This window comes from Toxorhynchites rutilus, chromosome 2 (genome assembly GCF_029784135.1).
Source record: "Toxorhynchites rutilus septentrionalis strain SRP chromosome 2, ASM2978413v1, whole genome shotgun sequence".
In the NCBI taxonomy this organism is placed as follows: domain Eukaryota; kingdom Metazoa; phylum Arthropoda; class Insecta; order Diptera; family Culicidae; genus Toxorhynchites; species Toxorhynchites rutilus.
Genome location: NC_073745.1, coordinates 205437886 through 205464643, shown reverse-complemented (window position 1 = coordinate 205464643; position 26758 = coordinate 205437886). Strand labels below are relative to the sequence as shown.

Below are 26758 nucleotides of genomic sequence, written 5' to 3'. Positions count from 1 at the left end.
ATGTGTTGGCTCGGTTAGACCTTGATTACATGTCCCAAATATATGTTTTCCTTAAATCTATCGATGTTCGTGTGTGATTATCCTTATATCCTTATACCCTCCATTTCTTCCTTTGTGAGTAATTGGTCCGCTTGCTATAAACAGAAGAATGAAATGTAAATTCACAACTGATGTACGAATAGATTTAAGAATTGAGTGTGTGTGATTATCAACATTGTAATAATTTCCTTATACCCCATCCTTTTCCTGAGAAAATGTCACCCTTTTAATCTCGAGTCCACCACGAGTAATCGGTTTCCCACATTACTAACCATAGATTTAAGAAAATTGTTCATATATATAGTTTTAAAAATATATTTAAGATTTCGGCTCCTTTAAACTTATGTAACTGAGCCTGTAAAAATAAACGAATTTATAAAAAAAAAAAAATAAACTGTTTTGTTTTGTTTATGCTTGTTCTTGAACTGGTTGGGGTTTTTTAAATTGATCATTCAGTTTTCACAAACCCATGTATAGTTTCCGAATTAAAAGTGGCTTCAAATTACAACACATTGTATGCAGGATGGCATTAACGAATTTTCTCGGTAGCAAGAACTGCTTTCTTTGGTTGACTGACTGACGTTACATCTGCATTGTATAGGAAAATAACTAAGGAGCAACATGATGAGCTATGTATTTCCTGCTGCTCTGTTCTTATTTTAAGTTCTTATAGTTCGTTTATTTTTCAACAGATCGTCTCCAAAACCTCAGTTCTTTTTTATTTTTATTTACTTTGTTTACGGATACTACAAATCTTACAATTCATTCGTCTCCGAAACTACAGTTTAAGGTACGGTAATGTGCTCAATAATGAAATATATGATAGTGAATGAGTTGATGACTACCTATGCATTCCCTATCACAGCCATCATTTTGATTGTACGATATATGCATACGCCGAAAGATGCCCGGCGTTGAGCATTTAATAAGTACAAAGCCTTTAGAAAAAAATCAAGAATCAAGTTTGTAAAAAAAAACGCAAAAACACAACACCAAAGGTTCTTTTCAAAACCCCCAACATGTTCATAAAAAGTAAACAGTAAAGTAATTCATTTTTCAGGTAGATAGGTAGGTAGAAGAAAATAAAACAATATAATTAAAATATATATTTAGCAAAAGCTGTCCCCTTTGTATAGTCCTACGTCACTCCGGTTATGTCCCCGACATTACCCACCCGTCTTTTCTGTGTATAATATCGATAGAACTACTAAAGGAAAATAGGATCATTTTTTAAATAAAAAAATAACCAAACTAAAACCATTTTATTTCAACCTAATTTTAATCGTTCAACCTCTTTTCTTTCTATTTTATTTTGTCTGTGTTGCACCGCGTAAAAAACCGCGTTAATTGGAAAATCCGCGTAAAAAACCGCGTTAATTGGAAAATCCGCGTAAAAAAACCTCGTAAAAAACCGCGTAAAAAACCTGGGTGTACAGCGTTTTGGACAATTGACAAGAGTGATATCAAATGGCCGGAAATTCGGAAAAGACAATTAACCTACTTATTGGATATTTCATTACATGATTTTTATTAATTGCAAGTGAGTTTTTCAATTCGGGAAGAACTCGTTTTCAATTTGTATGTTCATTTTTCAGGAAGCAAATAAAAATGCACAATGGTGCATTTAGATCACAGAAATCAATCAACGTAAAATGTGCAGCTCACGGAGGATATGGTAACAACCCATAGTATATTTTTGTAATAGATGAGCTTCTATTAAACTTACTTAGAATTTATTGTAAAATGAGATAACATAGACCTTTTTTTCTTTGAAAAAGGGATGTACAACTATAACACAGAGTTTTAAGTAAAAATACGACGAACCTCTACAAACTACAATTGTGGATAGGCAACTGATAATGTATAGGTAAAAATTTCATTTAAATTATATGTCATATGATAAAAATCCTACATTCTTATACAACTGCTTGTTTTGTTATAGTATCTGTTTCTAAGTGTAGGTAATATCATGCTACTTTGATATAAGTAGTTTATGGCTCTAGCACTGAAACTTTAATGCACAGAAAATTTAATAATTCATCAGCATTAATCTCATGAAAGGGAGTTAGTGGTTTTCATCACGTAATAGTGAGCAATTGCCGTATGAAGAACGATGAATTATCAATCCTTGATATAGATGCTATGAAATTCCTGATTTTTTTTGTGGTTGCTGGGAATAAGAAAAAACAAAGTTTTAGGTGATCTTAAAGATTTAATTTCCGAGGACTTCAATCAGCTAATAGTTTATCGAGTAAATTGAACTTACCTTTTGTTTCCGCAGGATTATTTCTCATGCCCATGAACTCGTCGGTTATGCCTGTAGAAGCTCTGCACAAACCGGAAGGACACGCTGCAACGGTCGCAAATGAATGGCTTTTCTCCGGTGTGCTTCGTCATGTGTGTTTTTAGCATGCATGGCCATTCGAATGTTTCCTCGCAATATGGACATCCAACCGTCTTCTTCAATGTTTTCGGATACTTTGAATCGTCAATCAAGCGATGGTTTTGTTCCATATGATTCTGTAAATCTTCAACATTGATGAAGAATTCTTCGCATTCAACACAATAATTACTGAAATCGTTCATCACTGGAGAGTTGGAAGGCTTGTTTTGAGTGGGAAGATCATCCGATGTTTTCTGGTGATGTTTCCGAATATGATGTTCAAGCTTGCCAATCCGATTGAAGCGCTTGCCGCAAGCATTACAATCTAACCGAGTAGTCTTGTGCGTTTGCTCGTGTACGTACAAATTTAAAGCCGACTTCAGCTCCTTTGCACACATCCCACATTTGTATGTACCTTCTTCTGTTACTTTCCCGGTGACATTCGTTAACAGAGGCAACTCGTCATAATTGATCCAATCCCTAGACTGACTTTCCTCATTTTCTGTATCTTCAATCGGGGTCGGAAGCGTCGACGATTCCTCTTCAGCTGGTTCATCTAGGAAGCTTATATGGAAAACTTGTCCATTTTTGACTACTACTTGTTCTAATTGACCCAAATCGTTGAGATGCGTTCGTTCAAGAGAAGGATCATGTAAGAGAGGCGGAACGCATCCTGGATATTGCTGCTGGGATGGTTGAGGTTGAAAGTTAAACTGATGAGTAGGATGTAGCATAGATGGTGGAGGATGCATCACTTGTGGTATTGATTGGAGCGGTGTCAAAATCGGTGGAAATCGAACATAGCTACGTTGAACTGGTGCCATCATTGGATTCTGGCATGTGCCCGGAACTAATGCACCTATTGGACAAGGCATTCCCGCGGGTGGAGGTAAGAAATTATAACTAGCATTATCAAATTGCGACACAACTATCGGAGGTGGAGGCTGTGGTGGAAGGGCAAAGCTAGCGGGTCCACCGTCAAATTCATTCCAATAAGTAAAGGATGAATCTTCCGAATATGAATTTGACTGCATTGAGTAGGACGTAGACCACAAATATCAATATATAAGTAACCACACAATTAAACTAGATTACAATACAGATTATTTGACTGATCACTTTAACACATCACTCCAAGGAGACTATTTCTACTTTATTTTTGCTGCCGTTCAGCAGAAGTCCGAAGTAAATTTATTGACATTTTTCTCCTAATCCTGTTCAATACACAACATTTCCAGCAGTGTGGTCAACTGCACAAAACGGTAAATTTACCAAGATAATTATATGCTGAGAATAAACTGGACACAGAAACTGTCTCAAATTTATGTCTGATGGCACGATGCCAGTCAGCACTCCATTTTTAGTATCCAGTGACTAGAGTCTTGTTACTAGAGCTACGTAAACACTCGGTTCCAGTTATTGGTACCAGTATCGCACAACTAATTGCCCTCTCGAACGAATATAAAATTTTCTATTTACTGGACGCCAAAAAATGAATGACAACTGTTTCCAATCAGTATATGCGTTCGTCATATTATAGATGTGTGTGTAATGCAAGATGCCAGGTAGTTCATGGTGCCGCCTGAAACGCGCAATCTCCAACGGTTGCTTACGTGAAGTACTGTAGCTCAATTTTAGAATTAATTAAGTTCTTAACGGCAATCAACCCTGCCGGCAAGACCACAGTTAATGTTTAGTGTTGCTGTGTTGCTTGAATACATTCTATGTTTGTAAATTAATTCGATCCATGAGTGAGACACGGCATTTTGACATACCATTTTTTCTACTTGACTTTCTTTGGTTAGTAGCATTTCAGCTCAGTGTACTCATGAAGAACGCTGCGAAGATAGCTACCCCACCTATGAAGCCTCAGAAACACAAGAAAAATATTACTGTCTCCCACATAAAAGCAGCAGTTACAGAAAAACGACGACTAAGAAGTATCTGGCAAAACAAACGATCGCCAGAATCTAAAAACCAATTCAGTGTGGCACAACGTAAATTAAGAAAGCTATTACAAGACGAGAAAGATGAAAAATTCCATAATTACTTAACTGAATTATCGCCAAGTCAAAATAATAATTACTCACTATGGAAGGCAACTAAGAATCTAAAACGACCTCAGTTACAGGTCCCGCCGTTTAGAATGCCCTCTGGTAATTGGGCCAGAAGTGACGATGAAAAAGCAGCAACTTTTGCAAACCATCTTCAAAAAGTTTTCACTCCGAATCAATCTGGACCTAATCAAGAAACGCTCGAATTTCCTGGTGCTATAAACCAAAGCAAAATGAAAATCAAACGTCGACTGGTTATCAATAATCATATCAATGTGAAAAAGTCACCCGGTATCGATCACATCAACGGATATATGATCAAGGAACTACCTGACCTAGCAATTAAACATCTCACGAGAATTTTCAACGCAATGACCCACAAAGGATATTTCCCACAAGCCTGGAAAATTTCGACCATCATTATGATTCCTAAGCCAGGGAAAGACGCACAGAAAGTGGAATCTTATAGACCTATCAGCATCCTTCCAATCTTCTCAAAAGTGTTCGAAAAAATTATCCTGATAAAATCAGCGCCCGAGATTGAAAGATTAAACCCGAATCATCAATTCGGATTCCGAGCAAAACATGGCACTATTGAACAAGTGCACCGATTGATAGAAGAAATTCGTTAAGTATATGAAGGCCGCGGATACTGCTCAGCGCTTTTTCTTGATGTAGCTCAAGCTTTCGATAAAGTCTGGCACGAAGGACTGCTCTATAAAATTAAAATTATGCTACCACAAGTATATGAAATTATGCGTTCTTATCTACTGGGAAGAAAGTTTCATGTTCGGTATAACCAAACTCTATCACCAGAGCGAGAAATTTATGCTGGCGTTCCTCAGGGCAGTGTTCTTGGACCAGTTCTCTATCTCATCTATAATCTACAATTTTAACAAATTTAACAATACAAATTAAACAACAAAAAAACATCATCATCATCAGTACGAACATGGCAGTTTGAGATACCTGTAAATATTTTTTCTAAGTTCATTTGATATTAAACATAAATAAATCATTTGTCAAAAAAATTACGAAAACCTGTTTACAAAACAGATTTTACGTGGGAAATACACATTCTCTTAAACTCTGCCATTGTTGCCGCACGTTTTATTTCTCTGGGCATCGAATTGAAAAAAATTATTCCTTTGTATAACAACGAGTTCTGCGACCTACTGAATATAAAGTTAGGTGTTCTTGCATCATCCGCGTTTCTAGTATTGTATCTATGAACATCACTTCCTCTTTCAATTCGATCACACAAGTATCGAGGCAGCATACCGTTTAAAATTTTGAAGACGAACACCATTGTCAAGTAATAAATTCTTTGCTTCACAGATAGCCACTGTAGCGCGTCCAACATCAAATTAGAGGAAGTGTATCTACTACATCTTAAAATCAAACGCATAATCTTATTTTGTAAACGCTGCAATCTCGTTAATTGTGTATTGTTTGCAAGGAATAGGATCGACGAGCAAAAGTCTATGTGCGGAGAGATCAATGATTTATACAATTTTATTTTACTGTTCACCATCAGTTCTTTTTTCAAACGACACAAAACGCCGTATTTCTTAATCTTCTTGATGACATTATTAATGTGAGACTTGAAAGTTAAATTGTCATCAATGATAACTCCTAGGTATTTGATTTCATTCACGCGTTCTAATGTCTCACCATCTATTTCAAAATTTACGTCAATACTGGAGTTTGCTGAAGAAATCAGCATGTATTTTGTTTTGCCAACATTTAATTTAAATTGTTTAAATTTAAGCCACTGAGCCAGAGAATGCAAGTCTTCGTTTATGTGATCCTCGGTTTCTTTTATATCCTTAGCTGCGATGAACAGGACAGTATCATCCACGAACAAATTAATATCACAATATCGTAAAACCCGTCGCAGATCATTTATATATAAAATAAACAAAATGGGCCCTAAGACACTTCCCTGCGGCACCCCGAGTGAGTTGCCGATGGGATCGGAAATAGAATCATTAAAACGAGTCTTTTGAGTTCTGTCGCACAAATAGCTTTCGAACCATTTGTACGACATTCCTACAATTCCATTGCGCTCCAATGTTTGTAACAATAAGGGCCTAGAAATTGTTTCAAAAGCGCGTTTAAGATCCAGAAATACCGCAGCTGATCTCCCTACCGCGCGTAACTTAATGACTACAACATTCGCAGATGACACAGCTATTCTCAGCAGTCACAAAAACAGAACGATTGCTTCACGGGATCTCCAGGAACACATAACGGTCGTGGAAAAGTGGCTTTAAAAATGGAGAATTAAAGTAAATGAAACAAAATGTGTCCACGTTACGTGCACGCTTAATAAGAACACATGCCCACAAATCAAGTTCAATTGATCTGCAGTACCTCAATCGAATGAAATTAAATATCTTGGTGTACATCTAAATCGTCGTCTAACCTGGAAGAAACACATAGATGCGAAGAAAACGCAATTGAAGATGCGAGCAAAACAAATACATTGGCTAATCGGGAGGAAGTCGAAATTAAAACTAGAGTTCAAACTACTTCTATACAAATCCATGCTGAAACCTATTTGGCATTACGGCTGTCAACTATGGCAAACAGCTTCAGCAAGTAATATCGAAATCATCGAAAGAGTGCAAAATAAACTGCTAAGACAAATTACTGGCGCACCTTGGTACATCCTCAATAGTGTCATACATCGAGACTTAGGGATGGCGACGGTTAAAGAAGAACTTCATAAAACGAGGAGGAAATATGCGGAAAAGGTGAAGAATCATCCAAATCCACTAGCAAGGCGACTCGGTCAACCTATGGTAACACGTCTGAAGAAAAAAACCTTAATTATTTGAACGTGGTCAAACGTTAGTGTTGTGCTCCAGCACACATGTGAAATTTTAACTGTAAGAATTGACAACAAACGTAATACTTATTATGTTAGAACTAAATGTATAACCAATTATTGTTATTTCCACATTATGGAAGATTCAATAAATGTATGTATGAAAAAAAAAGTAGCATTTCTTAGAAGAACACACACCAAGTTTCAGCCAGATCGGTTTGTTGCTCTGTGTTTGGCATTCGTTTGAATCGTTTATCTCTTATAAACAGTATGTAACGCAATCCCGATCCGCCTCCCACCCTTCTCGCGTTACGTAATTCGTGCATGACGCCTAATTGCGGAAGCGAATGGAGATTTTTCATAACAGGAGAAACCATAATATTCGGAAGGGATCAACAAACCAGAGCAGCGTTGAACGAAATATAAAAGCCTAAAAGGAACTATGTTGAAAAATTAAAAAAAAAGGTTTACCCCAAACAATTAGTAGTTTTTATTTATGCATGGACTTTTCAGGCGACCCTCGTATAGCAATACCATCAAAGTATACATGGAAAAATGTCAATAAAATGATATGTTCGAGAATGGATGAAAACCCCAAACTAATCTAAATGCAGTAGACTATCGATTATCTGCGATGATGTATTGCTTTGATTGACAGATCGCACAGTGTGAATGGGATCTAATACCGCGTTTACACAATGTAAACACTAAACTAAAAGACGGGTGGGTAATGTCAGGGACATAACCGGAGTGACGTAGGACTATATAAAGGGGACAGCTTTTGCTAAATATATTGTTTTATTTTCTTCTCCTCGGTGAATACCTACCTATCTAACTGAAAAATGGATTAGTTTATTGTTCACTCTTTATGAACATGTTGGGGGTTCTGAAAAGAACTTTTGGTGTTGTGTTTTTGCGTTTTTTTACAAACTTTCTCAATTTTTTCTCACTATCTTATAGTTGCTTCTTGATATTTTTACTTATTGAATGTTCAACTCCGGGCATCCTTTGGCGTATGAACATATCGTAAAATCAAAATGATGGCTATGATAAAGAATGCATAGTGGTCCTCAGCTCATTCACTATCATAAATTTCACATTACCGTACCTTAAACTGTAGTTTCGGAGACGAATGAATTGTAAGATTTGTAGTCTCCACAAACAATGTAAATAAAAATGAAAAAGAACTGAGGATTTGGAGACGAACTTTAAGATCTGTCGAGAAACAGATGAGCTATAAGCGTTCTGAAAAACCAACAGTAAATATAGGGACGGATGACCTTCGGAATAAAGTCCTTTAAAATAAGAACAGAGCAGCAGGAAATACATAGCTCATCATGTTGCTCCTTAGTTATGTTTCTATACAATGCAGATGTAACGTCAGTCAATTTTCAACATCAGTTATCAACCAAAGAAAGCAGTGCTTGCTACCGAGAAATTTCGTTAATGCCATCCTGCATACATTGTGTTGTAATTTGAAGCCACTTTTAATTCGGGAACCATGCATGGGTTTGTGAAAACTGAATGATCAATTTAAAAGACCCCAACCTCCAATAAGTTCAAAAACAAGCATAAACAAAATAAATCAGTTCATATTATATGTCATATTATGTCACTTTAGAATGCATTGGTATTGTGAATAACTTTTAATAACTCTTCTTTAATAGGTTTAATGGCCCTGAAAAGCGCCGTGTTTTACGGTAGCTGTTTTTGCCACCAAAGCAGTCTGTATAAACAAACTTTTTCCTTTTTCTACCTGCTGCCGTTTTGCGATTGCGTTTGCTACTCGCCACTCGCCACTCGCTACAACTGCCTGTTGTTGTCTTGATGTCCACCGAACCGAATGTGGTCTGTTCTGAATGCCGGTTTTCTTATCGTCGCGAGCAATTTTGCCACCCAACTCGACCATTTCGGCGGCCGAAACTATATAACGGTGGCTAGGTGGACTGGTGCACTGGTACTAACGCGCTCGGCCTAGCTACCCTTGCGGGGAACTCCAGACCAACACGCCTTTCCCTTCACTTTTCCTCCTTTGCCATATCCAACCATGGCTGCTTGTGTTGGTTTGTTGATGTGATGTGATGCGAAACGATGTGGTGTACGGTTTGGATGAGAATGGTCGTTACGGCAGCGGAGCGGGGATTTTTAAGCTGACTGGTTGGCTCGGGAATTACGCATGTGTGAGACTGCGACCAATGTTTCGTTCATTTTTTTCTTTTTCCTTTCCAATCGTGCTTCATTCTATTTCGCTGCTGCTCTGGTTGCCCGTTTTGGTCGGTACGATTTGAGGAGCACAAAATGGACCAATCAAAAATGGGCACATAATGCATTTGGACAATGCTTGATATTTCACAATTATTCAATTATTTATCTCAAGAAAAATGAAATGTTATTCGTTATGATAGATGCGTAGATATATTTTCTATCAATTGATGCAAAAACCTTTGCGATCTATTGAGAAATGCTCGAGTTATAAGCGTTCCAAATCTTGCATTTTTTCCTACTTGTTCAGTGCCTAGATTCTCATTTCACCCCCTATATCTTCCGGTTAGACGTAGTCCTACGTCAAAAAAGAAGCTCAATGCCGCCAACGCGGATACACCAAACATCATCACTACTAGTAAACCAAAAAACTTGATGAGATTTGCCAATTCTTATTGCCAATTTGAAGACCTAAGACAAGACTAGACAATAGAGGGTCGATTAGGGACCAGCTGCTGGTTGGTCAATTCTAAAGGATCGCCAATAATAATTGAAAAATATAAAACGTATGTTAGGAACTTGAAAAAATAATCTTCAGAAATTTATTCAGTAGAGTAGAGTATAATACGCCTAACTGGCATATGCATGCAAAAGTGGAGGCCATATACATACATGGCAAATGCTTACCGAATTTGTTTGGATGAATATGCAACTTTGACCGGCTATAATAGCGATTATGGAATTGAATTGCGATCTAATATGAATATATTCATGAATTGTCAAAGCACCAAATACGACTTTTGCCATACTTATATACGATTTATTACAGACATAGAAAAAAACAAATGGCGCAAAATATTTTCGTGAAATGTTTATTACAACCTCACGAATCGCCATTTTTATATATGAGTATTTATGTTCGTAGAAATAATAATTGTTTGATTGACTTGTGTTGGGAGTGGAATATGAATGTTTAAAATGCCACAGATTGGTGTTATGGCTCCGATGTGGGTTTGAACTCCGGTCGTCTGGATTATCATCCACCTCTCGCGCGGCTATCTGAAATTTAATTCAACAGCGGTTAAAACTTTCGAGTGCATCAGCATTTCAATGACATTTCAATATGATGTAATATGTTCTTTATTAGGATTTAATATGATTTACTGTTTCATGATTTTCTTCAGCATGCAATACGATTTACTAAAGTACTGAATCGATTTAAATTATACGCTTATACGACACACAAACTGCATCAGCGTTATATACGCATATGATGCGGATTAAATATATTTTACGACAATGTACATCATAAAATTGATGTTTATTATACCGAATTGCGACTTAATTTGATAATGGTATATAAAATCGAGTTTTTACATTTTATGCGATTTCAAATATACACGATACATACCTTGATTGATATTATATGCGATTATGATTTATTCTGATTTCTTGTAAGACTTGGCACGTGCAAAATTATACGATTTAATGTTTGCTGGGATTGCTTACATCGTTCCATCGATGTACAGCTTTTTTATATCTTGTTGCAATTATCTTGATTGCCTTGTTCTAATTTGCTGATATGGGCATAGGCTACTGTCAAAGCAACGCGAATTCGTGTTTTTCGCAGTAAAAGTTCGAGAAGTTCTATCTTTTTTCGCCATTTCGCAAGTGATCCCGCGCTGAAACAAGCTTTAGAAGCCAGTTGTCATCTTAAGGCTGATTTAGACGATGCCAGTCAGCGCTCTAGTTGAAGTATCCAGTGAACAGAGAACAGACACTCTGTTCAAGTTACTTGTACCAGTATCGAACAAGTAATTGGCCTCTAACTTGAACAGCGTGTCTGTTCTCTATTTACTGGATACTTCAACTAGAGCGCTGACTGGCATCGTCTAAATCAGCCTTTAGTTGAAGACTAAACCGAAACTTGTTTTGAAATAAGTCCTTCAATTTCGCATGAGTGTAATTTACTTATTTACTTTAATTTTCTTTGTTACAAGATACCTGACATTGCATCCACATGCCCCCTGGCTTTTTGACACATCAAAAATGCATACAAATGATATAAATATTTTTCGCCGAGCCAGGTAGAAATTAAATTATTTAATTTGTCATTGTGATTTGCTCCTCATGGTGATTTTTCACGAAAGTTGGAAAAACGTTACATGGTTCACCGATGGATTCAAAAGCCGAATGATCAGATAATTGCAGTGTTTTTTTGTGTTTCGTAGAAAAAGGGACATTATTGAATAACAAAAAAAATGATTGCGATCTAGGCGAGCTTGTCAACATAATCAATCGTGATAGAAAAAGGTTTAAGTACGACTTGTATTGACGTGTGTACCACAGGAAAATGAAAACTTATCTTTAAAGCGGTTGAAATATATTTATACAAGGACTGTGGTTTAAGGAGAGACATTTGATATTTGGAGTGCAAATATCAGTCCAATGAGGTGAGGTCATAGTCGCATCGTCTCATAAATGATTTCATGCTTCAAGAACTATGGCATATACATTTTTATGATATTTCAGAAAATTAATTCAAATATTACTTGATTACAGTCAAAACTTGGAAGAAAGTCCAATTTCGGACAATAAGATGGATATTTCGGAGACTACTACATCTCAAGATTCGCCTCCTGGTTATTCACCTGATGTTGAAGAGTGCGGCAGCGGATACAGAAACAATGAGGATGAACACAATAATATATACAGCTCAGATCGTCCGACCACCGGTGTAATTCCGGCTAATGTTCCACAGTCATGCAGCAATGCAACATGCACGACCCAACATCAGCAACAACATGTTTTGGAGAAGACCCACGACAAGCGTAATGGAGACACTTTGCGGCTGAATACTCTTAACATAAAAACGGCAAATCGTGCTTTTAACAGTGGTCTAACCCCAGTCAACAGCCACCCACTTATGTTAGTTTCTCCAACTGGAAGTGAATCTGATTGTTCCGAACTTGCTAATGTCAACAAGAACCACCAGGATGGTCGAAATTATTATCATTTTCCGGATCTCATCCCTGCCAGCGAGCAACCGCCACTACGCTTAGCAAATCCATACCCTGGTCATGGTAACGAAACAACTGGGGCGATCACTACTACTTCTACTGCTACAACTACACGATCCGCGACGTCAACGCTTGATGTGATAAATAATATTGATAATGCTAACGTGAAACGAGCATCCTTGTTGCGTGACCCAAGTCCGGTAGGTTTTTGGTTCACAACTGCTCTCGTAATGTTGATCTAATTGGCATCCTCCCTTTTTTATAGGATTTTCTTAGCAGTGGTTCAGACCAGGATCTATCCCAATTCCATGCATCTGTGACACCTACATTCCAATCGGTTGCTCTAGTTCAGTCATGCTCTAGCACCCAAATTCATCATTCTTATCCCCACAAATCGATTTCGCCCAAGCTTTACCAGCGTCGCAAGGTTCAAATACCTGCTGATCTCCTGGTAGACGATATCAGCTCCATAGAGGAAACTGTGTCCAATCACAGTGTCGACGATTTGCAGCAAAACTTAGTTTCGTTAAGTCCGTCCTCATCAATTCTGGATGACAATGGCTTCAATGTGGATATCGATGAGGACTTCCTGGACGCTCACGGTAGCCCTAAGTATAATGGGAGCAACAGTTGTGCCCTGCCCCAGTACTCTGCACGCGAGGAGGCTCGTGACATACGAAATTGGCAAAAGATTACGCTGCCAGATGGGAAAACTCGAGAAATTGACATGAAGGTGATTGAGCCATACAAAAGAGTGCTCTCTCATGGGGGTTATCTACAATCCGGCGGACACAACGCAATAGTGGTGTTCAGCGCATGTCATCTTCCCGATCGTTCCCGGGCGGATTATCACTATGTGATGAACAACTTGTTTCTGTACGTTGTTAAAACGTTGGAACAGTTAGTTACCGAAGATTACGTGCTTGTTTATTTACATGGTGGCTCAAACAGAAGTAACGTCCCCCCTTTCCCATGGCTTAAGAAGTAAAACAATATTCGAATAATGTTATGAATCAATCCTGTAAAGACTATCTCGTTCCAGGTGCTATCAACTGTTGGACAGAAGGTTGCGGAAAAGTTTGAAGAATCTGTATATGGTACATCCCACGTTTTGGTTGAAGTCTGTCGTTTGGATGGCCAGACCGTTTCTAAGGTAGGTTGCCCAGAAGTGGCACTCGTCCTGGTTGTAAATTTTATAGCCCAGTTATTGAGAATCTCTCGGCGAATAATTTAAAATTTCTCCTTCTGCAAATAAGCAATATTTTTTTTTATTAAAGCGAGGTTTCTCAGAATCCGAGTTTAAATCAATAAACTGAAAAATGGGCTGTTTTGAGCTTCAGTGCTCTTTTTCAACTTTTTATGCATTCGCAGCTCAAAGTTTTGGCGGAAGTTGATCTACGTGAAAACGTTGGAGGAACTCTACGAAATGGTCCCGGTAGAACGAGCAGCCGTTCCGGACAAAGTGAAAAATTATGACGGCAAGCATACATAACTTGAAATATAACAACACGAGGCAACTGCATTACCCTGGATCAATCATCGGCATTCTTATCATTGCAATACGAGTACCTGTTGCCGCTCTAGCTGACACCCCTTTCAAGGTATGATCTCAAAGTGTCGGATTTTAGAAGAGGATATATATTTTCATGCTTGCTAGCTGATCGATCTAGTCATATGTGCGATAATGGCTATGCGGTGATAGCTTTGGTGGAGAATTGATAAGCAATTATGTAGTCGAGAGCACTAGACTTACAAACAACGTTTTTTAATTCATTTTACATGAGCACGATAGATACAATATATTTTATTTGCGATGTTCAAGGCTATAATAATACTGTTCCATACAGCATGTTTGGACTGTACATGAATCATTTTAAAATATATCTCGGAACACTTTTCATCCGAGTAAATCTACAAGCAAGAGATGTTAGACTAGCGAGACACAGCAAGTTATGGATGAGTTGAAATAATCTGTTGAAATAATATATAGGGTAGATAGGGACGATGTGGTCCCCCTGAGAATGAAACGTCCTAGATCATGTACGAACATTTAAACCTCACAATTTTAAACCTTATTGATCAATGAACATTGTATGAATATGCTTAAAAAAGATTTTTGTGGAGAATTCACATTTTTAAAAATCTGGGCAATGGCAATATGATTATTAGGGTGCCAATGAATGTATGGGAAAAATCGACCCGAAAATTTCAACAAGTTATCCCATACAAAATGTTCAACGCATCGAAAAAACACTGCAAAATTTCAGCTCAATCGGACTTAAGAAAGAGTGGCGCAAAGCGGCCAAAGTTTGAGTTTTTTGAAAATCGAAAAATCACCCTGCAACAAAAACGGCCGCTCAGAAAAAGTGTAGTAGGGTAGAAATATTGTGGCACGGGAAAAACAAGATGGGTATAAATGCCTCACAAAAAAGCGTAATTTCTATTATAAATGCATATTTTGTTTTCGTTTTTCGAAATTTATTCTGAGGTCAAAGTAATGGGAGCGAAGTCCCCATTTAACGAGGATAAGGAATCGAGGCCCTAGCCACCAAGATGACGCGATCCGTGTTCACCCTCGACCCGCCATCGGAAACGGCGGTGTCTCGCACGCAAACTTGTGTTCCACTGATTACTCGGCTAGTCTGAAACATAGAATACGATCCTTTAGCAAGGTCCAACCGAGCTTTAGCGAACGTCGCCTCCCGTAGAGGAACTAAATTGTGCCCCACAGTAGCAACATAGGGCATCCTGTGTAAGACTCTATAATCGTTATTCCGTGCTCAGCAACCAGCGCTCAGCTGAAGTTATAGCGCTCATCTGCCTTTTCCCACTTTGCTAGCATTTTTGAATTTTTGGTCTGTCCTGTTGAATGAAGATGATATTTTTTTTGTTTTTTTTTGCTTCGATTGATAAAATATAGTTCTTCTTCTTGAATGGCGTTAACGTTCTCTGTGGAACTTTTGCCGTCTCAACAAATGCATTAACTAGCGTCATTTATTAATACTTAGTTGAGATTTCTTAAGCCAAATAACACGCCTTCAATGTATTCCGAGGGGCAAGCTCTAGAATACGCGTGACCACAGTGCAAGTCGAAGGAAATTTCTCTGACGAAAAATCCTCCGGCCAGAACGGGAATCTAACCCGAACACCCGGCATGATAATGTGAGACGCTAACCACTCGGCCACGGGTGCATAGTTACACTGGATAAAATATAGTTACACTGCCCCAAGCAGGTATGCCCATTCTGCCCCGTACATTTACGCTCAAAAAAAAAAAAAGAACTGATCTTTTACATGAAATGGCAAAGCAGCACAATAAATCAATGGGAATGCTCAGATACAATACTAGTACGAATTGATATAAAGAGCAGAGTCATAAGTTTCAGTATGAAGCGTACAGATCTTATTTTGTCTGCTTTTATTAGATGTTTTTCGTGATAATCAGTAAGATTTCTTTCAATGTCTTTATCAAACAATTAAATTTGAATACGGTTTTCACGTTTTCACGGTTTGGTTCATTAACAAGCCCTAACGAATGATGGCCCATTTTGCCCCGCCTGGTCGTATTGCCCCTATCTGCCCTATATATCTGGCAACAGGACATTTCGGTTGAAAAGCAACTATATCGCTCATAATTCGGCAAGTTTCGATCAACAAGCAGATTGTTTACCAAATGTCAGACGATTATTATTGCTTTGGTATGCGAAGTACAATAAAACATGTTACCTGTTGCATATTGCGTATTGCTGGTTACCAGTTGCTAATTGATCCTGTGTTCGAGTCGACTTACAAGCAAAGAATTGCAAGCTGTTGCTCCGTACGGAAGTCCAGCACTACCTGTTTAGTTTCCTATATAATGGATCACGCCATGACAATTCCAAAACCCGCATAGCATGAAGGATCGGTAATAGTGATTTTTTGGAATAATTTTCGATGTCACATTTCAAAATTTTCGATTCATCATTGTCTACTACACTACGATTTCACGTTCACTGCTCTCTATCATAACTTTAGATATTTTAGCCCGTCTCTGTAATATCCTCGTGTCTGCCTTAAACGGGTGATCGACAATACCCAAGGGAATAAAGAGTTCTAGTCATAGGGGAAGCTGAACATCGATATCATCTGACCAGAAACTTCGTTGACTTCCTTGAATTATCCCCACCGTCATCGCGAACCTGTTTAACATTTTCGGAGCGGCCTGAACGTGACAGGTGATTCGTTTATGAGGATGAGGCATAGAAGATGCGGGAGGGGATGAAAAGTGACAGCGACTATTTCTGTTTATAAACAATCCAGGTCTGATCTTTATGCTACAGAGCGTTTTCACACCATACCAACAGTTATCTACGCTGGGTCGGTTTCTATTGAACCAGCTGTAGTGTCCCACAACCTACACGATCAGTTCAATCTTCAGCTGAGTAGGCAGTCGCCGGGAAACGACATGCTTGAATATCCACGGGTAAACAGCGTACCGCTGAACTCACTCAATCGTAATGGGTCGCTAACGATTAATGTGACCAAAGCGAATGTACGTAGCTGTACGGCACTATCCCGCCTTTAGTGGCTCTTCCATATACCCACTAGAACAGCTCTCACAATCGTTGAATTGTCAATCCCAGCAGCAACGGCAACATTCCTCACGTCCCGTAATACTTATGACAGACATACAGCTGTACTTGCGTTGTACTTCGAAAATTGTATGTCTGTCACCATGTACAGCGCTAGAACCATGCAAGCAACTCGGTACAATCGCTGTACCTGTACCGACCTGTTTTACCGCTGTACATGGCTACAGTTGTACTGTGCGCAGCGCCATAGACGGTTAGTGGTGGGTAGCATGAACAAGCAGAATCAAATCACTTGATAAACGTTCTTTTCATTGACTTTCTTTTAAGTTAATAACTCAGATTGGAAACTTTTTTGTTGTGTTTGATAGTTTAGACACTAAATAAAAAACTTTTTCATTGAAATATGTGGTGGAAATTGGAAAAATATCTGATTGTCAGTTTGACATACGGTACAATGTACAACCAAGTATGTCTGTCATGGTACGATGGTACCTGTACAACGCTGTACACGTACAACGCAAGTACAGCTGTATGTCTGTCCCTGGTATAAAACAGCAATGGGAACAATAACTTTCATCAGTCACCGAATCACAACAATGATGCCAACAGCGTAAACAAAAACAACGTTTATGCGCAACAAACACATATAGCGAATTCGGTTTTGTTCAGTTTCAACCCCAGTGCCGCACTAACTGCTGTCAAAACGTTTTTTTATTCACTCAGTTTTGCACTCAGTGTCGCACTAGTTCGCCCCGAAAGCTGTTAAGGCTGATTTAAGTGCGATTCACATACAACATACACGTAACGTTCACGTCCCGTCACGTCACGATACGTCAATGATTCTACCATGCAATTCTCATGAAAACATTCACATACACCAGCAACGTAACGACCCGTCAGCATACGTTCAACGAAAACGACCGGCAGGGTTCGTAGAAAAGAATAATTGACGGAGACGGACGGCTCGTTTGGTTTTTGTCTGGGCTTTGTGTCTCGGCTTTTGTTTTGATTTGGTTGCACAGTAATTTACATCTACATCGACATTAAGCTAATTGAACAGATCTGTGATGCAACACGTTTCATTAGACATTTTTACCTCTAGTTGGACATTTTTGTAAACATTGAGTTCGGGGCCCAAATTATGGCCCCACATTGAAAGTCGCCACCAGTCGCAAATGTCCAATTACTGGTCGAAACTGACTCCAATGCGACACTGAGTGGTGCCTCAGCATATCGTTTTATAAGTAAATTACTGTGCTTTTTATGCCAACATATCTCTTTGGAGCTAAGTCATTCGGAGAGAAAATCATTCGCGACTAGTTGAAAGAATTATTCTATTTATTATTATTGTTGCATAAGGGTCGGACTACGGGGTTTAAGCATTTAAATAATTGAATTCAATGATTCTCATTGAATTTTTCTAAATTTAGAACTGATTCTAGGCATGCTGATTTGAAAGAGGGCATTGCAATTTAAAATTGTTGTAGGTGGCGACACCATGAATAAAATTAAATAAATCATTCGTTTGGCATTTGACGTGACGGTGCTGGTGGAAGCATTGACTGCATGTGTGAATTGGTGGAGACGTTGACGGAACGTAGACGTTCTTCTCCGTAACGTGCTATGTGAATCGCACATTAGACGATGAAAGTCAGCGCTCTATTTGAAGTATCCAGTGAATAGAGAACAGACACTCTGTTCAAGTTAGAGGCCAATTACTTGTTCGATACTGGTACAAGTAACTTGAACAGAGTGTCTGTTCTCTGTTCACTGGATACCTCAACTAGAGCGCTGACTGGCATCGTCTAATACCAGGGACAGACATACAGCTGTACTTGCGTTGTACAGGTACCATCGTACCATGACAGACATACTTTGGTTGTACATTGTACCGTATGTCAAACTGACAATCAGATATTTTTCCAATTTCCACCACATATTTCAATGAAAAAGGTTTTTATTTAGTGTCTAAACTATCAAACACAACAAAAAAGTTTTCAATCTGAGTTATTAACTTAAAAGAAAGTCAATGAAAAGAACGTTTATCAAGTGATTTGATTCTGCTTGTTCATGCTACCCACCACTAACCGTCTATGGCGCTGCGCACAGTACAACTGTAGCCATGTACAGCGGTAAAACAGGTCGGTACAGGTACAGCGATTGTACCGAGTTGCTTGCATGATTCTAGCACTGTACATGGTGACAGACATACAATTTTCGAAGTACAACGCAAGTACAGCTGTATGTCTGTCATAAGTATAAATCAGCCTTTAGTTTCGCACTGAGATGTTTCACGGGTTGGCACTCGGGTTCACCAATACAACTATACTGAACTGTCAAGTTCCGAGTATTGTTTTGGAAAATATAAAAATAGAGACTATGAAAATGGAAAACCTGCTGCTCTTGCTTTTGTATTATTTGAATCGTAATCCAATTCGGATTCTGATTTTGAAGAGTATATTCGTGTAGACGGCATTAAGCTCCGTGTGCTTTCATTGGGAGGCGAAAATTATTATGGATATTCAGGAGGAATAAACATGCTCTCAAAATCAAAATTAGGATTGAAAATTTACTTTAACGTATCGAATATTTATTTTATGTGATGTAATAAGAGGGTTTTTTTTTTCCGATATCGCAGAAACATTGAACGAAAACTGTGTCTAATGATGATTTTATATTATAATAGTAATTATTTGTGGAACAAACAGGAAATGCATCGACAAATGGTTAAGTGAGTGTCAGGACTACATGTGTTAGGTAATCAAACAATATGAAGTAAAAATTTTCATTCAAACTTTTATATTTTTACACTGCACTTGGCCCTTCTGATCTTATAGAGAATACTTTACCTCCCAAGCACTAATATCTCCACCAGACGTCGACACTGTACATTTGTCGTCGCAAATATAAACAAATCAGACTATACAACGCACACCAACAAACCACCGCATTCGTGAAACTGAAAACGTTTTTTTATTACAGAGTCAGTGTGGCACTGACTCAGTTTTAAAAAGGAATTCGCTAATAGTGTTATGCACGGTATGCACTCCCCATCGCCCTTTTATTGCATGCTCTTCCTCGGAAAACTCTAGCCGTTTGGCCGCTGTCAATTCAAATTCAAGTAATGGCTGAACAGCAATTCTGACATAACGTTTCACCTTATTATACCGCCTTGGTCTATATCAAGTGGAGATAAGTGTTTGTGAAGCAAATTTCTCTATCAGATTAGTATGCTCGTATGTTTCAATATTATTTGACTACTTAAAGCACGTGGTCCTGACTCTTACTTAACCATTTTTCTTCAAATTTTCTAATATTTCTTATCATATCTTATATTTCTTTCAGTGGCGTCGACTGGGAGCTTGCGGAAGGGGCGAACCGCCTCCGGGTGCACGATTTTAGGTGTGCAGAATGAACCGAATTTATATAAAGAAATTGGATAAATATGATTTCTGACGGGGGGTGGGGGTGCAAATCAACTCTTCTGCCCGGGTGCAAAAGCTTCACTCGACGCCACTGATCATTATTGTTCTACGAAATAGAACACATATTCGATACGAAAAAATTCATTTTCAATTAAAAATTTTAATTTTCAAAGCATGATTATTCCACCTGAAAATTACTTTTGCTTGATAGAATATCATACGAAAATTGTGTCTAAAGATAATTTTATTTAAAAAATTTAAAATTTGAAAACCGGCTCCGTGTCTTGTAATCTGGTAGAGATTACACCAACGATTTTGGGACCCAAATTATGGCTCTAACTTGAAGTCGCCACCAGATGTCGACGTCATCGCGAATTACCAATTTACCCAGGGGTATGACTAAAACGTCAAATCCCTCATATTGCCAGTGTACCCAATATTGCTGTGGTTCACTGACATTTTGGTTCTATCAATTACTGTTGTTTACATCTCGGTCCGGTTATATAGTCGAATAGTGGCTAACTTTAAACTCCATGTTAAATGTGAACACCTCCATGTGAAACCGAAATATGAAAATCGCTCATGCAGTTCGAAATAAAGCAGCGCATTTATCTTTATTTTTACTATTTCCGTGATTTCAACGATTTCAATCCTCGCAAATGATATGTTGGTAAACAAATGACGCCATATTGATTTTGATTTTGGGTAGCCTATATTCAATTGATGTCTACCCCCTGAATTTACCACCAACGTAAACGATCGGTGAGACATCTGGATTTTGTTTTTGAACTAAGAAAATGATGCTAATGTAACCTAAAACTCAAAAACAAACCACGTATATTTTACTTCCGGGCTTTCCAAGGTAGTTCTCACAGGCAGGAATCGTACATTTTTTTACTTGTGTTTGATTGTGCTCTCGAATTTCCTTCTTTAATTCAACCATTGTCAACATTTTTATAGTTTTCACTACTGAAAGAGGTAAATAAATAACATGTTATATATAAAATTGCGCAGAATTAAATTTCTTACAAACTCATCGCAATCAAATAATCTTTTATGATTATAACATTGTAATTCATGGAAAGAACTACAAACCTTCCATAAGCTCACATGGCAAAATTTAAAACCATCATCACTTTCACCGCAGCGCCGCCTAGGTGCAGATTTGTACGTTTGATCGCCAATCGCGATGTCGATGATGAACTTTTACAGCAGAGGGATAGTGAGATAGGCGGTGACGGTAGGTAGAGTGAGATAGCGATAACCGTGTCATACACCTGATTGGCGATCTAACGTACTAATCTACACCTAGGCGGTGCTGCGGTGAAACTGATGATGGTTTTAAATTTTGCCATGTGAGCTTATGGAAGGTTTGTAGTTCTTTCCATTGCCGATCTAACGTACAAATCTACACCTAGGCGGCGCTGCGGTGAAAGTGATGATGGTTTTAAATTTTGCCATGTGAGCTTATGGAAGGTTTGTAGTTCTTTCCATAAATTACAATGTTATAACCATAAAAGATTATTTGATTGCGATGAGTTTGTAAGAAATTTAATTCTGCGCAATTTTATATATAACATGTTATTTATTTACCTCTTTCAGTAGTGAAAACTATAACAATGTTGACAATGGTTAAATTAAAGGAGGAAATTCGAGAGCACAATCAAACACTATTAGAAAAATGCACGATTCCTGCATGTGAGAACTACCTTGGAAAGCCCGGAAGTAAAATATACGTGTTTTGTTTTTGAGTTTTAGGTTACCTTATCATCATTTTCTTAGTTCAAAAACAGAATCCAGATGTCTCACCGATCGTTTACGTTTTGCGTTAGATCGCCAATTGCGTTTGTTTACATGTTTTTGTTATCTGCCAATTGACGAATTTACGCAAAGCTGAATCAGCTCATGCGACATCTACACGTGCTCCCGTGGCCGAGTGGTTAGCGTCAAAACCTAACATGCCGGGGGTTCGGGTTCGATTCCCGTTCTGGTCGGGGGAATTTTTCGTAAAAGAACTTTCCTCCGACTTGCACTGTGGTCGCGCGTATTCTAGAGCTTGCCACTCAGAATGCATTCAAGGCGTGTTATTTGGCATAGAAATCTCAACTAAGTACTAGTAAAAATGACGCAAGTAATATTACGTTGAGACGGCGAAGTTCCTCTAGGAACGTTGGTGCCATTTAAGAAGAAGAAGAAGACATCTACATTAGAACTCAGAACCACAAAAGTGAGGGTGTTTGTTTATTTTACGCACTGAAACGCAAGATTCGCTGGTGATTATTCATTTTATTTCTATTCAGATTCATTTCAACCATTAGATGTCGTCAGTATATGGTAACAAAGTTAGGGCTTTGTATATTTACGATGGTTTCAACACGCGGTTGGACCAAAGTAATTGATAATTTTCAAAAATTTTAAGTTTGATGATGCATACCGGTTATTGATACTATGGATAATTGCGATGAAATCGATATAATATCAAATTTGCTGATATCATTGATTATGTAGGGGCCGATACCAGAAGGATTTGCATTATTTTTAGCGCAAAACACCCTATTCAACGTTTACTTAGTTGAAAAAAATTAAAGTTACAATACTTATAACGAGTTATTCCTTGTAATATACATAGCACATTGTAAAATGATGATTTTCTAACCTTTTCAGCATGGAAAGAATACATGAAACCGGGAAATTTGAAGATAAATTCTGATTTTTCTAGAAAATTTGAACGAATTTCATACCCAAAAAACAAAACATCCTCAATTTACTCGCTGCGCCATCTGGTTGTAAATCCAACGTAAATTCGTCAATAGAAGAGTCGATTCCAGATTAATTATCTGTCAAACTGCTAGCTGTTTCTGATAATTTGATGAGAATTTGAAAAATTACCTGGAATCCCTGGCAAACCCGTGCAGTAGTTTCTAGTTTCACGCCAGCAACTTACGAATCAACCGATTGTCAAGCGAGTTCACCGGGTCAGTAGCTGTTCACTATCAAGTCAGCTACTAGCAACGTATAAATGGGCCTTAAGAGTCAAAGTGATATTGTACAACAATCCTTAATTCTTTTCTGGTCACTGGTAGCTGCCTGGATCTTGATGCGTGGTGGCTGTGCGTATTTCACACCACTACAAAAACATTGTCGTCCGCATAGGTGAATACTAACACTCCCTTCGGTGGTACCCGAAACAAACTGTTCATCGGTATTAGGAAAAAGGATGTGCTGCGCTCGGTGCGTGTTCGTTGCTGTTTCTTTCTATAGGCCATCGTACTGGATTCGTTTGGCTACCCACAGGAACTTCTTCCGTTTCTTGATCTTCTTTTTGATGTCCTCAGATCACTCCTCACTCCTTTTGATCTTCTATTCGTTTTTAGAATCCAACTCGCATCCTACGATTAGGTACAGAAACAACAGCAAACAGTGTCCGAGTTCCGCATTAACACAGCTGGGGCAGCTTACTGTAGAGGGTGCCCTATTACCCCACAGACTCTGTTAGCGACAGAATATTTACTAAACCCATCGGTAATTCATCCCTCGACATGGATCGCGTCACACCTCGTGATTGGGGTTACCATTAGGCTAGGCGCAAATTGAGAAGCGTATAGCGCTCGTAAGCGAACACGAGACTATCAACACGACTCATACGTGCCACAAACGTAGCGTGGTGGATCGCATATTGAGTCGCAGTTTGGTGTAAATGTCGTGCCACTTGCATACAATGTCTGAATCACACAGAGTTGTGCGATATATTTATTTACTAATGACACCTTCCGACCGGTACAACCATACAGTGTCAGACTCACAGCGCTATATGATTGTTCACCAACACAACCAACACAATCAGCATGAGCAGCACGAGAAACTGTGGCTCAGCCACAGCGTCGAGCAAGTCGTGTCTCACGAGCGCTCCTCCATCTCGCGTCATCTGACTAATTTGCGCCGTTCCATCTGTTTTCATTAGCCACAAAGACAGGCGCTATATCGCGCCAAGTTAGTCGCGCCATACGCGTCTCAATTTGCGCCTAGCCTTAGGGTGCTCATACACTGTTTGACCGAAGCCAAATATTTGACTCTTTTTGACAGATAAAATTTGGTCAACGTGTACTGATCAAATATATTCTACGCAAAACACGGCAAGCAAATATTCAATTATTGGATGCCTAAAATATTTTTTCAGTCTGTTCTTCGAACCTGTCGGTACATGGTTAGGTTACCTTGAATATTTCAGTTGATTTTTTCCATGTTCGGTGTTTGATATTGTTTACTACTGTTGAAAATTGAAGAGTGGCAAACAAAATAGTGTTTGTACAGATATCAAATCAAACCTTATCTGTCAAAAAATAACAAATATTTGACCTCCGGGCCAACAGTGTACGGCCACCTTTACCATAGGTGGTAAAAAAAAATAATTTGAAAAAATAAAAAAATTGCAACGCACTATTAATTATTAACAAATCTTTCACTTTTGGGATTGCATCATATTTTTCCAGCACTGCATGCAGTTTTCGTTTATAAATTTCTGTCTCGCTAGTTCTATCACTTGGATTTATTGATTCGTCGATTCATCGTAATGTACATACAGCTTTTTCGTCGCTAATTTGACTGATTTGAGATCTCGAATAACTACGGCAAAACATCGAAGTTAATAACAGTATTGTATACCGCTTGTCAGCATTTTCGTTAATGTCTAGTGTTCAATATGATAGCGTATGCGACAAGGCGTCTCTAGGTCTATATAGACTCCTTGTTTTGTATATGAATAATATTAGAGAAAGATTTATTCATAGAGTGAATGTAATATAGCAAATGTCTAACTTAGTTGAATATTCGTAGCTACGCATAAGCATACCGAACATCCCAATAACACAAATAGCAATAAACTATAAGAAAGTAGAATTATATATACATCATACAAATTTATATGTCATATATATGTATGTATCTCCGGAAAGAATAAGCAATTTGTATGACTGTAACGTAAAGTGTCAGTAGTTAGAGAAAATGGTCAGTAGAAAGTGAGTATATATAGGAATCAAACAATGAAAAAACACAGCCGCGAACCTTTTTTTCGTTTCTTCAAAGCACATAGCAAGGCGCCGAGAAGTATATCCTAAGGTGAGGCCGTTTCGTCCCTAAGTTGGTTAGGAGAGCGGTATTTGAAAACAGTACGGAAGAAAGCAGAAGGGGAATTATTGGCTTGAAACGTGAAAGAGACAGCCTGATCACGAGCGAGCTTGGGCGCAAGCGTATTGTATTTTGTTTACAAACAAAACACAGTAGACTTCCAAGATGGCTGAAGAGTGGTTTTAGCCAAGGCGCGTAGAAGTATATCCTAAGATGGGCCAACTTGCTAAAACCACTCTTCAGCCATCTTGGAAGTCTGTGTTTTGTTTGTAAACAAAACACAATACGCTAGTGCCGAAGCTCGTTCCTGATCAGTCTGTCTCTTTCACGCTTCAAGCAAATAATTCCCCTTCTGCTTTCTTCCGTACTGTTTTCATATACCGCTCCCCTAACCAACTTAGTGACGAAACGGCCTCACCTAGTACCATAGACCCGTCTTGGTTTTAGCCAATGCGCCTAGAAGTATATCCTAAGGTGGGCCAACTTGCTAAAACCACTCTTCAGCCATCTTGGAAGTCTACCGTGTTTTGTTTGTAAACAAAACACAATACGCTAGTGTCGGAGCTCGCTCGTGATCAGTCTGTCTCTTTCACGCTATAAGCAAATAATTCCCCTTCTGCTTTCTTTCGTACTGTTTTCATATACCGCTCCCTTAACCCACTTAGTGACGAAACGGCCTCACCTAGTAACATAGACCCGTCTTGGTTTTAGCAAGTTGGCCCACCTTAGGATATACTTCTAGGCGCCTCGGCACATAGTAGCAAACAACAAAACCGCCCACAATCCAATCGACGAAAAAAACATCGACCTAACAACGACCGTAACGCTGTTACCTATTCACGATGACGACGATTAGGTATCGACATCTGGATACGGCATTAGTTTGTGTGAGGCAAACTATTCTCTATCATATTAGTCGGCCCGAATCAGTTTATATTTGCTAAAATTTGTATGAAATTTTTTTCTTGGTATAATTTTTTCTACTTAAAGTACGTTGTCATGACCCTAATTTGAATTATTTTCTATAGACGTTCAGATATTCTCAAAAAAACTTGTCATTATAATATAAAATTATCTCAAAACATATTTTTTATGATGTTTTTTCAC

At 38.4% G+C, this 26758-nt stretch overlaps 2 protein-coding genes across 11 annotated transcripts in view; one reads left to right on the top strand and one right to left on the bottom strand.

Moving 5' to 3' along the window:
• Positions 1-1570: 1570 nt before the first annotated feature.
• LOC129767860 (zinc finger protein 155-like) lies at positions 1571-3660 on the bottom strand. 3 transcript variants are annotated; one of them, XM_055769102.1, is made up of 3 exons: positions 3178-3660; positions 2306-3108; positions 1571-2209 (listed from the first exon to the last, which is right to left on the bottom strand). In XM_055769102.1, the coding sequence occupies exons 1-2, from the start codon at positions 3454-3456 to the stop codon at positions 2323-2325; spliced, it is 1065 nt and encodes a 354-aa protein (XP_055625077.1). In that variant the 5' UTR covers positions 3457-3660; the 3' UTR covers positions 1571-2209; positions 2306-2322. The 3 variants fall into 3 exon arrangements, with proteins under 3 accessions (XP_055625077.1, XP_055625078.1, XP_055625076.1); XM_055769103.1 differs by having other exon boundaries at positions 2306-3105; XM_055769101.1 differs by having other exon boundaries at positions 1572-2209; positions 2306-3660.
• Positions 3661-11557: 7897 nt separating this feature from the next.
• Positions 11558-26758, top strand: part of LOC129771670 (uncharacterized) — an 84670-nt gene continuing 69469 nt past the window's right edge. For 4 of the 8 annotated variants that reach the window (XM_055775570.1, XM_055775565.1, XM_055775568.1 and 1 more), the window contains exons 1-5: positions 11558-11964; positions 12074-12731; positions 12797-13515; positions 13574-13684; positions 13903-14132. In XM_055775570.1, the coding sequence (XP_055631545.1) occupies positions 11960-11964; positions 12074-12731; positions 12797-13515; positions 13574-13684; positions 13903-14023 (1614 nt within the window). In that variant the 5' untranslated portion in view covers positions 11558-11959 and the 3' untranslated portion in view covers positions 14024-14132. Of the gene's footprint in view, positions 11965-12073; positions 12732-12796; positions 13516-13573; positions 13685-13902; positions 14133-14188; positions 17339-20447; positions 26753-26758 lie in introns of those variants that run through there. The other 4 variants (XM_055775566.1, XM_055775567.1, XM_055775569.1 and 1 more) reach the window with 4 other exon arrangements.